Here is a 14,118-nt window from a genome sequence, read left to right on the forward strand (position 1 = left end):
ACACTAATAAAGTTTGTACATCAAGTGCAACCAAGAATGTCTTTTGTCTCTATACACAAATACCCCTTGAGAGAGTGTAGCAAGGATCCGAAAGCCCAGTGCAGTTAGAATGGAACTTGAGCCTGCATCAGTGGTCTAGGGAGGGGGCTGAGGGACAGAGGCTGGGGGAATCCTTCTTTGTACTGAAACAGACTCATATAGACAGGGGGAATTCTCCAGTTCTGTTGACACACCTCTCCTGCCCTTGATCTTTTCCTTCCAGAACCACTTTGCTTACACCTAGAAAGGTAGGCCACTCCCACCCTGTGAGGTGTGTCCTAAGTTAAAGGTTGCCCTCTAGTAAGGCTCTTCCTCTAAGTTCCCTGTTCTTTAACGTCCCAACTTTTAAGAGGATCAGTAAGTCAAAGGGGCAGGAAGTGGTCACACAAACCTTTAATCCCAAAGGGGCAATTGGATTGCTGTGAGTTCCAGACCAGCTTGATCCAAATAGTGAGTTCCAGGGGACACAATGAGATCCTGCATAAAGGTCGCTGGGAACTGCTCTCAAGATCTATATTACAGGGCTAGAGAGATGGCTCAGAGGTTAAGGGCTCTCATTGTTCTTCCAGAGGTCCTGAGTTCAATTCCCAGCAGCCACATGGTGGCTCACAGCCATCTTTAATGAGATCTGGTGCCCTCTTCTGGCCAGCAAGCATACAGACAGAACATTGTATACATAATAAATAAATCTTTTTTTTTTAATCTACCTTACTATGCCATTGTCCAAGATGGGGGCGGGGAGATATGACTAGATCCTAAGGAGCTCCTTCCTTCCCATGCTGGGACTTGCTAGGGGACCCTCAGCACCCATTGCATGCTCAAATACCATGCAATAACATGAATACCATGTCCCTGATATGGAATAAGGGATGTCGCTATGCCAGGAGTTTAGGGGTCTGAACTGGCTCGAGCAGTGGGAGGGGCAAGCAATCAGGCATTGTGTGTAAGCTGGAGACCTGGCAGTGCTGAGCTGGTCAACCCCCTGCCCCAGGACCTCCTCCTTGTGCCCACTGAATGACTCACCTTGGCATAGGCACAATGGTCAAGGGTGGGCACACAGCCTGCTTCCCGCTGTACTCCAGGCCCCCTTCAACGCTTTCTGAGAAACCCATTGAGCTGGGAGCTTGTACAGCACCCGGGGCTGACATCCTGGCATCTTGGGATAAAAGCAACCCAGCCCCTGTGGGGCTGCCCTCGCCGTATGGCTCCCTCACTGGCGGCAGAGAACAAGGCTCTATTCAGCAAGTGCCCTGGAGTAGAGATCAGAAGCTCAGGCATGGACAGAGGAAGGCAGGGGTGGGGGGAGCTGAGCTGTCTGTTTTCCAGAAGCCCAAGGGCACAGATAACTAAGGAGCCTGGGAGGGACCAGAGTGGAGAGGATAGATAGACCTGAAGTCTCGTGGCAACAGCCTCATCCCCACCACTGATGATGGTGAATTCTGATTTCCCAGACCTACATATCCCCAGAGGCCTGAAGTGTGGGAACTCAAAGAAGATAAATCTCCTGGGAGAATGAGGGGTGGCCAGGGGGACAGGGTGTTACAGAAATAAAGACCCTAGCATGTACAGCCAACTCACTGAGGGCTACTCTGTGGAGCTGTCAGGGGCCAGGCTCCGGGAGGAGCAAAGGGAAGCTGGACCAGGAAGCCAAAGAGGGGCTCAGGAAGGATGCCTGCTATCTTACCCTATTAGGAGCCTCACACATTCCTTCTGCCATGTCCCCTTGACACACTGCTAGAGGCTCAAGGTGACCCTAGAGTTATAGGGAGGACCCCAAGCCCAGCCCTTTACTCCTGAACACCAGGAATGAGAAGACACGATGGTGGGTTCTGGGGAGAGGACTCTGGACATCTGTTGGGAATAGGAGTCAGCAGGAAACCATAGTATTATAGGCTGGTCCTGGAGGCAGGGCATACGTTCTTCAAGTTCCTAGCATCTCACAGGCCCATGGAGAAGTGCAAAGTGAGGGTAGCCCTGGCTTATAGGCTCTAAGAGCTGGAGGCAGCTCACCATCCCAGCTTCTTGTTTGCTCTCTCTCTCTCTCTCTCTCTCTCTCTCTCTCTCTCTCTCTCTCTCTCTCTCTCTCTCTCTCTCTCTCTCTGTGTGTGTGTGTGTGTGTGTGTGTTGTGTGTGCATGCGTGTGCACCCACATACAAGTGTTTGTTCACTGCATAGATGTTCATGTGCTGAGACCAGATGTCAAGCTGAGGTATCTTTTTGAAACAGCATTTCTCCCTGGGACCTGGAATTCACCAATTAGTCAGTGAGACCCAAGGATCCTCCTGATTTTCATTCCCGGGCACTGGAGTATGCATTGTCAAACCTGGCCTTTTGTGCTCGTTTTGTGGCTAGAACTTGGAACTTCATGCTTGCCTGGCAAACAATTTATGGACTAAGCTGTTTCCTCAGCCGCTCTAGCCCTCTCTTGACCCCTCTCACCAGAAAGGGGGTTTTCTTCATCACTAGTGAAGCTAAGCTGGTATGCCCAGGGAAGCCTTGAATCTGATACAAAGACCTCAGTGGGGTGAGAGGAGCTCGCCCCATAGCTGGGTTAGGGCCCAGCTCCACCCCCTCAGGCTATTCAGTGGGGTGCTGCTGCCGGGAAGTCAGGGCAGAGCCAGTTCAGCCCATTCCTTCATAAAGCCCTGACATCCCAGGTGCCAGCAGATGCAGGGAAGGATGGAGCGAAGACGCATCACCTCTGCACGTCGCTCTTATGCCTCCACCGAGACGGTGGTCAGGGGCCTGGGTCCCAGCCGCCACATGGGTACCATCCCGCGCTTCTCTCTGGCTCGAATGCCTCCCCCACTCCCTGCCAGGGTGGACTTCTCCCTGGCAGGTGCTCTCAATGCTGGCTTCAAGGAGACTCGAGCCAGTGAGCGCGCGGAGATGATGGAGCTCAATGACCGCTTTGCTAGCTACATCGAGAAGGTCCGCTTCCTGGAACAGCAAAACAAAGCGCTGGCAGCTGAGCTGAACCAGCTTCGCGCCAAGGAGCCCACCAAACTGGCGGACGTCTACCAGGCAGAGCTGCGGGAGCTGCGGCTGCGGCTGGACCAGCTTACTGCCAACAGTACCCGGTTGGAGGTGGAGAGGGACAATTTGGCACAGGACCTCAGCACCCTGAGGCAGAAGTGAGGAGGGGGACAGGGGAAATGGCTAGTGAGCAGTGAGACTGACCCGAGAAAGGTGCCTGTAAGGAAGGGTGCTGATTCTGTCAAGGGCAGGGCCTCTCAGCTGCCTTGTGTGTTTCCCCATACCTGGGAAAGGGGGAACTATCTTCACTCCCTAATAAGATAGAAATAGCCAGGACACGACCAAACCTTCAGGGGTCTGATTCCCAAAGGTCTGCTGCCAGGGAGCTGGGCACTCTGGGGCACCTCCACACTGAGGAAGGCTGTGTGGGTAACAATGGCACCAGCCACCAGCCAGCGGGTGCTCTGCCCTTGCATTCATTTGTCACTGGGAATGGTCAGAGTGGAGGTCTGTGCCCACAAGGAGGCTCTGGTCTCTGAAATATAGGAAATGCAAGAAAGAGCAGGCTGGCCTGGGTGCAGAACCCAGATGGCGGTCTGTCACCAGCTTTTGACCACACTCAAGTCATTCTGATCGTCATAGCTGAGAAGTAGAGGTCATGATACGATCTGTCCTAAAAGACAGTGACCAGGGGTCACAGTGTGGGGCGTGGTGCTTTGCATGGTGGACGTTCGTGGGCCCCTCTGGTGCAGGAGGGGCACTGGCGTCTGCACAGAGAGCGCATGGTGGTGGGTGCATCTGTGAGAGCAGGAGCAGCTGCACCGGCTCTGATAAGGCGCCTCAGTAATGAGTAAAGCAGAAGCCCGTATCTGCTGCTCACTCTCTCAGCCAAGGCCTCTGTCTCGGAACCCTCTGACCCTTACTTCTCCTGCCATTCTGTGGGTCCTGTGAGAGCGTTTTATGACAGTCACCTCCAGAGAGGTTGGGACATGGATCCGAGAGTCCTCAGGAAATCCTAAATCTGTGTCCCCTATCCCAGGCTCCAAGATGAAAGCAACCTGAGGCTGGATGCTGAGAATAACCTGACTGCTTATAGACAGGTCAGAGAGATGGGAGGGATGGGCGGCGAGGTGGGGGAGAGGTCGGACAGACGGACAACAGGGAGGTTAATGGCAGCCCACCCAGACACAGTCCCTGGACTTAACCTCCACAGCAATTGCCTGCTTCCCAGAGCCCCACAAGGACAGGGAAGACAAAACTGGAGGTTGTCATGGGGCAGGCTCTGGGGTCAAAAAGGTCCTCTTCCCATCCCAGGAGGCTGATGAAGCTACCATGGCCCGTCTGGATCTGGAGAGGAAGATTGAGTCGCTGGAGGAGGAGATCCAGTTCTTGAGGAAGATCCATGAGGAGGTGAGGCCAGGTGGAAGGAGGGAGGCCCAGCAGGTAACTGTAAGTAAGAGAAAGAGAGAGAAATACTCAGAGAAACAGAGACACCAACTGTCAGGAGGAAAGAACATGGAAGAGAAAGAGTGAAGACAGAGAGGCTAAGGGATATGCTTTCCAGTATCTACTACCCCTGGAAAATGCACACATCCCTCTGCCACCACCGTGGTCTGAGAAACACAAGGCCAGGTCTTTGGTTTCTCCTCATCAGCTCTGTGAGCCCCTCTCGTGGTCCCCTTTCACAATGAGGAGGGCATTGAAACCCAGAGAAGCTTTTTTTTTAAAAGACACCCTAAAGTCAAAGTCACACAGCCTCTCTGGTTTCACCTGCTCCCCCACCTGTCTCCAGTAAGGTGGGACCCTCATGAAACCCCCGCTGAGGACATGGTGGCACACTTTTCAGAACCTGGGAGATAGAGGTAGGAGGTTCAGTGTTTAAGGCCAATTTCAGCTATACAAAAAAGTTGAGACCAACTTGGACTACATGAGACCCTGTCTCAAACACACACACACACACACACAAACACACACACACACACACACACACACACACACACACACCTCTGTTCTCTGACCTCAGGGCCTGGATACAAGACATATTCATGTCTGGTTCCTGGCTCTGTGGCTCTGGGAAGAAAATGCCCTCAGACTTCCATGCCATAACCATTAGGGTTTTTACTTTTACTTTTTGACAGGGTCTCACTGTGTACCCTTGACTGACCTAGAACATGTTATGTAGACAAGTCTGACCTCAAAAATCATAGAGATCTGCCTGCTCCAGCCTTCCACATGCTGGGGCTAAAGGTGTGTGCCAGTGAGCCTGGTGCATGCCTGTTAGGTTAGGTCGTATGCCTCTTCCAGTAAAGACTGCCCCATTTCCCTGAGCCGATGCCATATCTGTGCAGGCAGAAGTGTGATGCTAGGAGACCCCCCAGAGGTACTCTGGACCTGAGATTAAAGCCCCCAAACTCCCTCTTCCACCCTACTAGGAAGTTCGAGAACTCCGGGAGCAGCTGGCCCAACAGCAGGTCCATGTGGAGATGGATGTGGCCAAGCCAGACCTCACAGCAGCCCTGAGAGAGATTCGAACTCAATACGAGGCAGTGGCCACCAGTAACATGCAAGAGGCCGAGGAGTGGTATCGGTCCAAGGTACCTGTGGGCCAACCTGCCTCTTCCAGGCAGCCCTTCCTGATCCATCCTGGAGAATAAGGAAAGGAATCTTGGAAAAGCACCCATATAGGTGACCAGACTTCCTCAGAGAAGTGAGATGTCTTGCTCAGGACCACATAGGCATCACTACTTCCCAAACTACTAACTGTTATTACGACAACTGCTTTTAACCAGCAAGGTTAAAAGGTTGACTAGCTTGCGCAATGTCACACAGCTCCTGAGTGATACAGGGATAAGGCTATCCATTCTAACCCATCTCATTTGAAACGCCGCCTTTCGGGCATCTCTGCCAGTCTGTGTCCTGTGCTCCTGAACATCTGCTGTGTGCTGGGTACTCCCGAGACACAGAAACATTTGGTCAAGGTGCTGTCAGAGTTCATACAGACTGTGGGAAACAGGGAAGGTGAGGGGTTGGGTCTTGTGCTAGACAGACAGCCTAGAGACTCAAGAGAAGAGGGAAGGGCATCTCAGGCGGAGAACAAGCTTTGCCTGGAGGACTGAGACAGAAAAAGCACAGACTGGAGATGCCACTGAGCCAGGTCACCAAGCCCAGTGTGAACTGCCTAAGGCAGAGACAGCCTGAGCAGAATGAAGGCCTGATAAATCCTTCAGTTACAGATGCTCCTGGGGTGGGGCGGAGGGGGGGACCTCCTGAGGTCGACCCCACTTTTCTGATTTTCCAGAGACCATGTCTATCACCCATCCCAGGCAGTTCCCTGGTCTGTGCACTGTGCCATTGGGAGGCTCCAGTCCTCCCTTCAACTTCAGGTCCTCTCTCGCTTTAGTTTGCAGATCTCACAGACGCAGCTTCCCGCAGCGCAGAGTTGCTCCGCCAGGCTAAGCACGAGGCTAATGACTATCGTCGCCAACTGCAGGCCTTGACTTGCGACCTGGAGTCTTTGCGCGGCACGGTGAGCGCGGGCAGGCACCGCTGGTCGGATGGGGGCAACGCCACCCAAGATGTTGCTGGAAGGGGACCAGGGTCAGGGGGTTGGGAGGGGTGGTGATATCTGAAAAGTTGGAAGCGGCATAGGGGGCCGGGGCAGAGCCTCGAAGCCTCTTGGAATCGCCAGACTCTTGGATCAGTGGGCTCTATCCGGCAGAACGAGTCCCTGGAGAGGCAAATGCGTGAACAAGAGGAGCGCCACACACGAGAGTCGGTGAGTTACCAGGAGGCGCTCGCCCGGCTGGAGGAGGAGGGTCAAAACCTCAAGGAGGAGATGGCCCGCCACCTACAGGAGTACCAGGATCTACTCAACGTAAAGCTAGCCCTGGACATCGAGATTGCCACCTATAGGAAACTGTTGGAGGGCGAGGAAAACCGGTGAGCTCATCTCCGCCCTAGGGAACTGTTGTCTCCGAAGTTTCAATTCCTCTTGTTCTCTTAAGTACTCCAGCTTTGTGTCCCCTCACACCCCCAGAGTCCAGCCTAACACACAATAGCTATTAAAGAAATGTCCGAAGAATAGATATGTATCCAACCAGTATTAAGTACCAGGGCTGAGACTTGAATTATTCCCCAAACTAAGCGGCTGACCCCCAAGACTGGCCACAAAGATGGCACTTCCCAAGGCCTGATGGGTTTGTTCTGCATCCTTGGAGCTATTGTGATCTTTTTTTTTTCTCCTCCCATTTCCCAAGCCTCCACTCTCCTTCCTGGAGGTATTCTACGGGCAGATAACACACAAGCTCCCTGCAGACTTTTTCAGCTCCGGGAGAGTATTGGCTTCTGGGTTGAAAGTTAGGTGGTGAGCCGGGCGGTGGTGGCGCACGCCTTTAATCCCAGCACTCGGGAGGCAGAGGCAGGTGGATCTCTGTGAGTTCGAGGCCAGCCTGGTCTACAAGAGCTAGTTCCAGGACAGGCTCTAAAAAAGCTGCAGAGAAACCCTGTCTCGAAAAACCAAAAAAAAAAAAAAAAAAAAAAAAAAAAAGAAAAAAGAAAAAAGAAAAAAAAAGAAAAAAGAAAGTTAGGTGGTGGAGGCCGGAGAGGTTACTCTGTAGTTAGGGGTTAGGTTCCCGGCAGCCGTTTGATTACTTGCAATGTCCTGTAGTAACACTCCAGTTCCAGGAGATCCAACACCCACTTCTGCACTCGTGTATGTATAGGCATGGTAGCTCGTGGCCTTCATCCCTTGAGAGGAAGAGGCAGGCAGATGACTGTGAGTTTGAGATCACTCTGGTCTATATATTGAATTCTAGGCCAACCAAAGCTGTATATAGAGAGATCTTGTCTGAAAGAGCTGGGGCCAGAGAGGAGAGAGAGGAAGGGAAGGAGGGAGGGAGGAGAGAATTAGAGGATGTCGGGAATGGAGTCAGACTGGCCTGACAAAGGACTTTGAGAGTTTCATGCTGTCCCTGGCCCAGGACCTGGGGATGTCTCAGGGTGAATCATCATCCGTATTTCTCCTCTGTTTTTCAGCATCACTATCCCTGTACAAACTTTCTCCAACCTGCAGATCCGAGGTCAGTATAGTGGGGCCTTGTGGGCAAGGGTGTTGAGTTCCCACCTCCTCCCCCAGGCCTGTGGACAGCTCTTGGGAACTGGGGGCAAAGGGATCCGGGTTCTCCTTGGGAGCCCTTATGACCCTTCACTGAGATCCTAGACAGTGCACAGAATCCTAGGGCTCATTGCTGTTCCTGTCTCACTCTGCCCTGGGCCCCCACTCCCTAGCTGTGCCCCTGCAGAACCGGTGATGTCTCCACTGATGCCAGGTCTGCTAGCCGTGGACCAGCTCTGCCCTTCTGAATGTTTTCTGTTTTGTTTTGTTTTGAACTGCTTGTCACTACAGGGGGCAAAAGCACCAAAGAAGGGGAAGGCCACAAAGTCACAAGACATCTCAAAAGGCTCACAATACAAGTTATACCAATACAGGCTCACCAGATTGTAAATGGAGCCCCGCCAGCTCTCGGTTAGATAGATACCTGCTTTTCAGTTGTGCGCTTTCCCCAGCTTGACAGGGAGTAAGCCTTCCCAAGCCTATTTCCCCAGTCCTCTCGGCATCTTCCTCCCAGGCCTCCTCTAAAGGACTGGGACCTTTTCCCAGAAGCTTCAGTCCCCAGTCCAGGTCTTGGTTCTGTGTAATTAGGTTATACCGACAGAGCTAGCCCATGATAAAGGGGCTTGTCCCTGGGAGCTAAATGAGAGGCTCCGAAGCCTCTGAGCAAATGCCAGCCTCTGCCTCGCCTCTTTTCTGTCGCTAGGTGGTCCCCTTGGGTCCCGCAGTGCCTCTGGGCAGGCTCTGTGTTTGATTCATGTGTCCCCAAGGTTCTGTTGCCTCACTCGGCGCTGATTCAGCCCAGAGGACTAGTTCCCTCTAGACTGCTGCTCTTGTAGTGAATAAAGTTTTATGTTCCCAGCTCTTCATTTTAAATATTAGTGAGTGTGACATGTTACATTTTTCTCTCTAAGGGGGGCTGACCAAATTGCTTTTTACTGGTATGCGGCCCTTAAATGATTCTTGGTTACAGGGGAAAATTCCATTTGGGAATATTGGCCATACATATTTCAGAATGTAGTTCAGCATTAGAAAGTTAATTATGCTGACCGGGTAGAGGTAAGAGTGCCAAATGTTAGACAGTCAAAGGTCACTAGAGTCCAGACAAGTGACAGAAAAAGGTAGGAATGGGGAAGGGTCCCACACGCATTAATCACTCATTTGTGCCATACATTAACATGCATTAGTTGCCCCCCCCCAATTTCCTAGGAGAGTAGGCACCTTGAACCCTTATTTTAATAGAGGAAACTGAGGTTTCTTTCTTGGCGCAGCCTTTGGTTGTCAGGAAGCCAGGTACCAGAACAGAAGGCCAAGTGAGCTACAGGACAGCTGCGGGACATGCCCGCACTGGGGAGGGGGGGCAGCAGCAGGATATGCCCGGACTGGGGAACAGCTGCGGGACGTGCCCACACTGGGGAAGGGCGCGGCAGCAGGATGTGCCCGCACTGGGGGGGGGGGCAGCAGCGGGATGTGCCTGCACTGGGGGGCAGCTGGGAGACTCCAGTCACTTTGGATAAGTCAAGGCTCTCCCTGCCTAGTTAGATAGCCCTGTAGTCATGACCCTGGGTGCATGATTGGGAAGTTGGGCACAGGACAGGATGCTTAGTATCCCAAGAGCCCACGGAGACTTCCTCTCCTCACACCTGCAGAAACCAGCTTGGACACCAAGTCCGTATCAGAGGGACACCTCAAGAGGAACATCGTGGTAAAGACAGTGGAGATGCGTGATGGTGAGGTGAGGAAAGGTTCTGGTCGGTCCCAGGAGTTCTTTAAGCTAGACTAGAGAAAGCCTGGGACTAGCTCACGGAAGGTCCTTAGCTAAGTACCGGGGACTCCCAGTGGAGCTCTGGAAGAAGGGACTGACCTTGAATGTAAGTCTCCTTTCCCAGCCCTTCCCCAGGTGGTGGGTTAAGGACAACCCATGTTCCAAGGCTACCTGAGGGTCCAGCTCTGACTGGGACAGTTAGGGAAAGAAAAGGCCTTCAAATTTTACTCAAAGGAATTTTCCCGAGAGGAATGGGAATAGGAGATAGGTACAGCACACATGGGGTGGTGGTGGCAGCAATAACTACTCTTATGCCATAGTGTCAGGAATGGCATTCAATGCTTTATAAATGGCATTTCACACCCCAACTGGACCTCAGCATGATGTAATTACAATGACAGTCAAGGGAAGACAGATCTAGGACAGTTGGGGACTTGTGTCGGGATGCACAGCCTAGCACATGGGCCCAGAAGCTGTGTCAATCCCTAACTGTGCACTGTGCACCTTCTCTGTCCCCTGCAGGTCATTAAGGAGTCCAAGCAGGAACACAAGGATGTGGTGTGAGGTGTGCCCACCTGCTGGCTCCTGCCACACAGCGTGAAGGGCCCAAAGCTCCTCCTCAGATGTCCTCTTCCCATCCATGTCGGCATTCCCCTTCCCTTTGTTTTCATGCCTGTCTGCTGCCCAAGGCTCAGTCCTTACTCAGCCTGACAGATGGCACATACCCTGCACCTCCAACTAACAGGCTACTCACCCCAAAGGGGCAGTCAGAGGGGAGGGGCCGGCAGCTGGGTTAGAATTGGAAAGAGGAAAGTTGGGCAGAGCAGGGAGTCTTAACGAATCCTTGTTGTTATGGAAACCGTTGCTAGAGCTGGAAGGCTCTGGGAACTGGACTTTGAGTTTTCACAGGCTGCTGGAGGGAGACAGAAAGTCGGACAGAAAGGGGAGGTCCCAAGGCAAAGTAGCTCTAGTCAGAGACTTAAGCTTCTGGAAAAGTCCTGACTGATTGAGGAGTGGGTAGGGCAGACCTGCTACCTGGAATGGCCACTGAGGCAGTCCTAAGGGTCCTCCAGAGTGGTGACTCATGTCCCAATCCCACTGAGTTGCCACACAGCTCAGCAGCCTGTGAGCATATGGAGACTTGGTTCTCAGCGCTTGAAGGGGGGTCTATAGCATAAGTGGAGAAGGAAGTAGTACTGGGAGGGAGTATAGATGGGGTGCCTGGCCCCTAAGTGTGGGTACAGAGAGCTCAAGCCCTGGAAGGCTCCCCTACTCAGGCTGGAGGAGCGCCCATGGTGGTGGCACCGGAGGAGATGATTTGGACATTCGAGTGGGAAGTTATAGGCAACCAGTTACGCTTGGCTCTGAATCCTGGGAATCAGGGAAATGGCTCATTCTCCTGAAGACAGCGAGACGGGAGGGAGGGACTTCTGTCCGTTGGGTAGGGTAAAGCTGTACATCAGTAGTGAAGGTCTGTTCCTGGCTGCCTAATCCCTACCCGCTCAATTCTCTGCCCCGTGACTGCTGCTTCTCAACCCTGATGAAACCACAACCACCCTTATGAGGCTCTCCATCCCATAATTACTAGCTGTTGTTCTCCAAGGCAGGGGCCTGTGTCCTTTCTTATGCATATACGTAATACTACTTATATTTTAGGCATCATCCTATATGACAATTTGAGAAACTGAGGCATGAGCCTAGTGGACTGGCTCATATACAAGCCGCCTGGAAGCAAGTGACATCAGACTGTCCTTCCACACCAGAGCACCCTCTCCCGGGCTGGCTGGTGGGCAGGTGATGGAGAACTGTGCCCAGAAATGGGGCTGAAAGTGTCTGCTCCACTGCCCTTTCCTCCCCTCTAAGGTCGAAAAAGGAGAGTGGGGCCCCCTCCTCCTCCCGGGACATTGTACTTTCTCTTCCCATTCCTTGGCACTTCTACTAATCTTCAGAACAGCGCCGTCACCTTTGCTTACTAAGAAGAAATAAAGACACGTGTCACAGCCTTCCACAGAGTGGGTCTGATTTGTTCAGAAGGTGGGATGAAGACCAATCAACTTGCTTATCAACACAGATAGCACTGAGATCCTGAACTTCTATTGCGGCTGCCGCCTGTCAAATCCACCTCCTACAGAGCCCTGGGGCCATGACCTTTGCTCCAGACCCTCTTCTCATGCCCAATCCCTAGCCTGGGTGCTGCCATTCAAGAAAGTCCCATGTTGGAGCTCCACTTTCTCCACCCATTTCTGGTCCCCAACTTTATCTTCATCTTCATGCCTGCTGCTCTGCTCTTCCCAGAACAGATATAACTGCTCCCTCCACTTTTCTTCCTTCTTCTCCATCCCACCCCATCCAGTTCAACCAGAGCCCAGCTGTAGTCCTTAGGAGTAAACCACTTCCAATGTCAACGACACTGATGGGTGACCTGATGGGTATCGGTTCACTTCCTCCTGTAACCTGAGTGTGATGTGAGAAGACACATGTACCTGTCCACTTCCCTCCTGACTCCAGTCTCTGACCTCTGACCTCCCTCAGGCTTCTCCACTTTCCAGATTAGACTCAGGTGCCTCCCACATAACTGGGGGGTAAGTTGTAAATAATAGACTTGTATATACATCACCTTGTTATGTGTCCCAGCCCAAGGTGCCCATCCAGAAGCATCTGGTATCATTTAACAAACATATTAAATCACAACTGTTTTTCACAGCTGGAGAAGGGTACGGGTTGAGAAGTTGGGACAATGGCGAAATGAGTAGCAACAGCAATGACAGATGTGAATGGTGACAAAGATGGCCGTGATGAGCAGGTAGGCTATCAGGGTGAGTTCCACAGCAATGCGAGTCTCAGGGTCTGAGAGTGAGGCTGGGTAGCGTCCGCGAGACGTTACTCCCAACCGGAAGCCAGCGATCCTCAACCCTTGCCGCCAGCAGTAATAGATGCCCCGGTCACTCAGCTGCGTGAAACGGATGTGGAGATGGTTGCCATGGTCGATGAACACTCTCATGGATCTGTTAACACCTTGTAGGTACTGTGTGCGGTAGAGGGGCTGATGGTCTTTGTCCCAGGCCACAGCATGTTCTGGCCTGGCCCCGGGACAGGAGATGATGAGGCCATGGCCTAGCCTCTGCTGATGGAACTGAATGGGCACCTGAGGCAGCCAGGGCCGGCTGCCCAGTTTGGACACGTAGTTGTAGATTGTCAGCACACCCTTCTGGACCTGAGTCTTCTTCTCACAGGACACTAGGCAGCTCTGGATCAGCAGCTCAGGCGTGTGGTACCTGGTCTTGGCGCGCAGTTTCCTTGGCACAGCCCGAGAGCCACAGGACACAACATCGGGCAGTGTCTTCAGGTACCGAGGGGAGAGACCAGGGTTCTGCAGGTAGCAGAGCCCAAGGCGCCACTGTTCCCCATGCACCCCACAGCGGTCACAGGGGGTCCACTCCCAGAAGGTGGTGAAGACGTGGAGGCTTCCGTAGTATTCATCTGGCAATGGCTCCTGGCCCTTGTCCTTGAAGGTGGCTACCATTCCCTCATGACTTTGGATGTCCACATCATAGGCATAAAAATAGTCCCCCTTACGGGTGCCACAAAAATATAGGCCTGAGTCCTCTGGCTGAGCCCGGAAAACCAACAGGCTGAACATGCGTATGCTGAAGCGGACCAGCATGCTGCTGCCTACTCGAACATGAGCTGCCTCTGTGAGCAACCGCCCATCGAAGTCAGTAAGCACGACGGTGTGGCTGCTCCCCAGGTGCTTTTGGTAATACCAGACCACGGTCGAAACATCCTCAGGTTTGCAGTGGCAGGGAAGCTCAAAGCTCATGTCAGCCAGATAGGCAGCGTTATCAAACATCAGGAAAGCAGGGCAGGGCGTCCTCTGAAAGATGTTCTCCTTCTCCACGATTTCAAAGGCCTGGAGACTGCCCCAGGCACACAGGAGCACAGTGGTGTGGGCCAGCCTCATGCTTGTAGGAAGGAGGGTCTTGAGGGGCCAGGGAACCAAAGACCTGTGGCTTTTTAGAAATCACTGCTGAGAGGAGGCCACTACATAAAGAAAGGTTCAAATAACCAATACAAGAAGCCAGAAAGTGCAGGGGAGAGAGCCAATGCAAGACAATTTATTCCCAGCTGATGTACAAGGTGCTGTTCTAATGCACAGGACTGATCTGGTGGGGGTGGGGAAAGTCATTCTAGAACCTAACACTCTCTCATCTTTCTAGAACACTGGCAC

The 14,118-nt window shown here is 52.7% G+C and overlaps 2 protein-coding genes across 3 annotated transcripts; one reads left to right on the forward strand and one right to left on the reverse strand.

Moving 5' to 3' along the window:
- The first annotated feature begins 2,718 nt into the window (after positions 1-2,718).
- LOC119812825 (glial fibrillary acidic protein) lies at positions 2,719-10,475 on the forward strand. 2 transcript variants are annotated; one of them, XM_038327780.1, is made up of 10 exons: positions 2,719-3,173; positions 4,055-4,115; positions 4,330-4,425; positions 5,448-5,609; positions 6,416-6,541; positions 6,734-6,954; positions 8,050-8,093; positions 8,420-8,539; positions 9,775-9,860; positions 10,413-10,475. In XM_038327780.1, the coding sequence occupies exons 1-10, from the start codon at positions 2,719-2,721 to the stop codon at positions 10,452-10,454; spliced, it is 1,413 nt and encodes a 470-aa protein (XP_038183708.1). In that variant the 3' UTR covers positions 10,455-10,475. The 2 variants fall into 2 exon arrangements, with proteins under 2 accessions (XP_038183708.1, XP_038183709.1); XM_038327781.1 differs by lacking the exon at positions 8,420-8,539.
- A 2,113-nt stretch (positions 10,476-12,588) lies between these two features.
- On the reverse strand, positions 12,589-13,851 carry Fam187a (family with sequence similarity 187 member A). The gene has a single exon (XM_038324796.1). The coding sequence runs from the start codon at positions 13,849-13,851 to the stop codon at positions 12,589-12,591; it is 1,263 nt and encodes a 420-aa protein (XP_038180724.1).
- Between the last annotated feature and the right edge of the window lie 267 nt (positions 13,852-14,118).

Source organism: Arvicola amphibius, chromosome 4 (assembly GCF_903992535.2).
Source record: "Arvicola amphibius chromosome 4, mArvAmp1.2, whole genome shotgun sequence".
NCBI lineage: Eukaryota > Metazoa > Chordata > Mammalia > Rodentia > Cricetidae > Arvicola > Arvicola amphibius.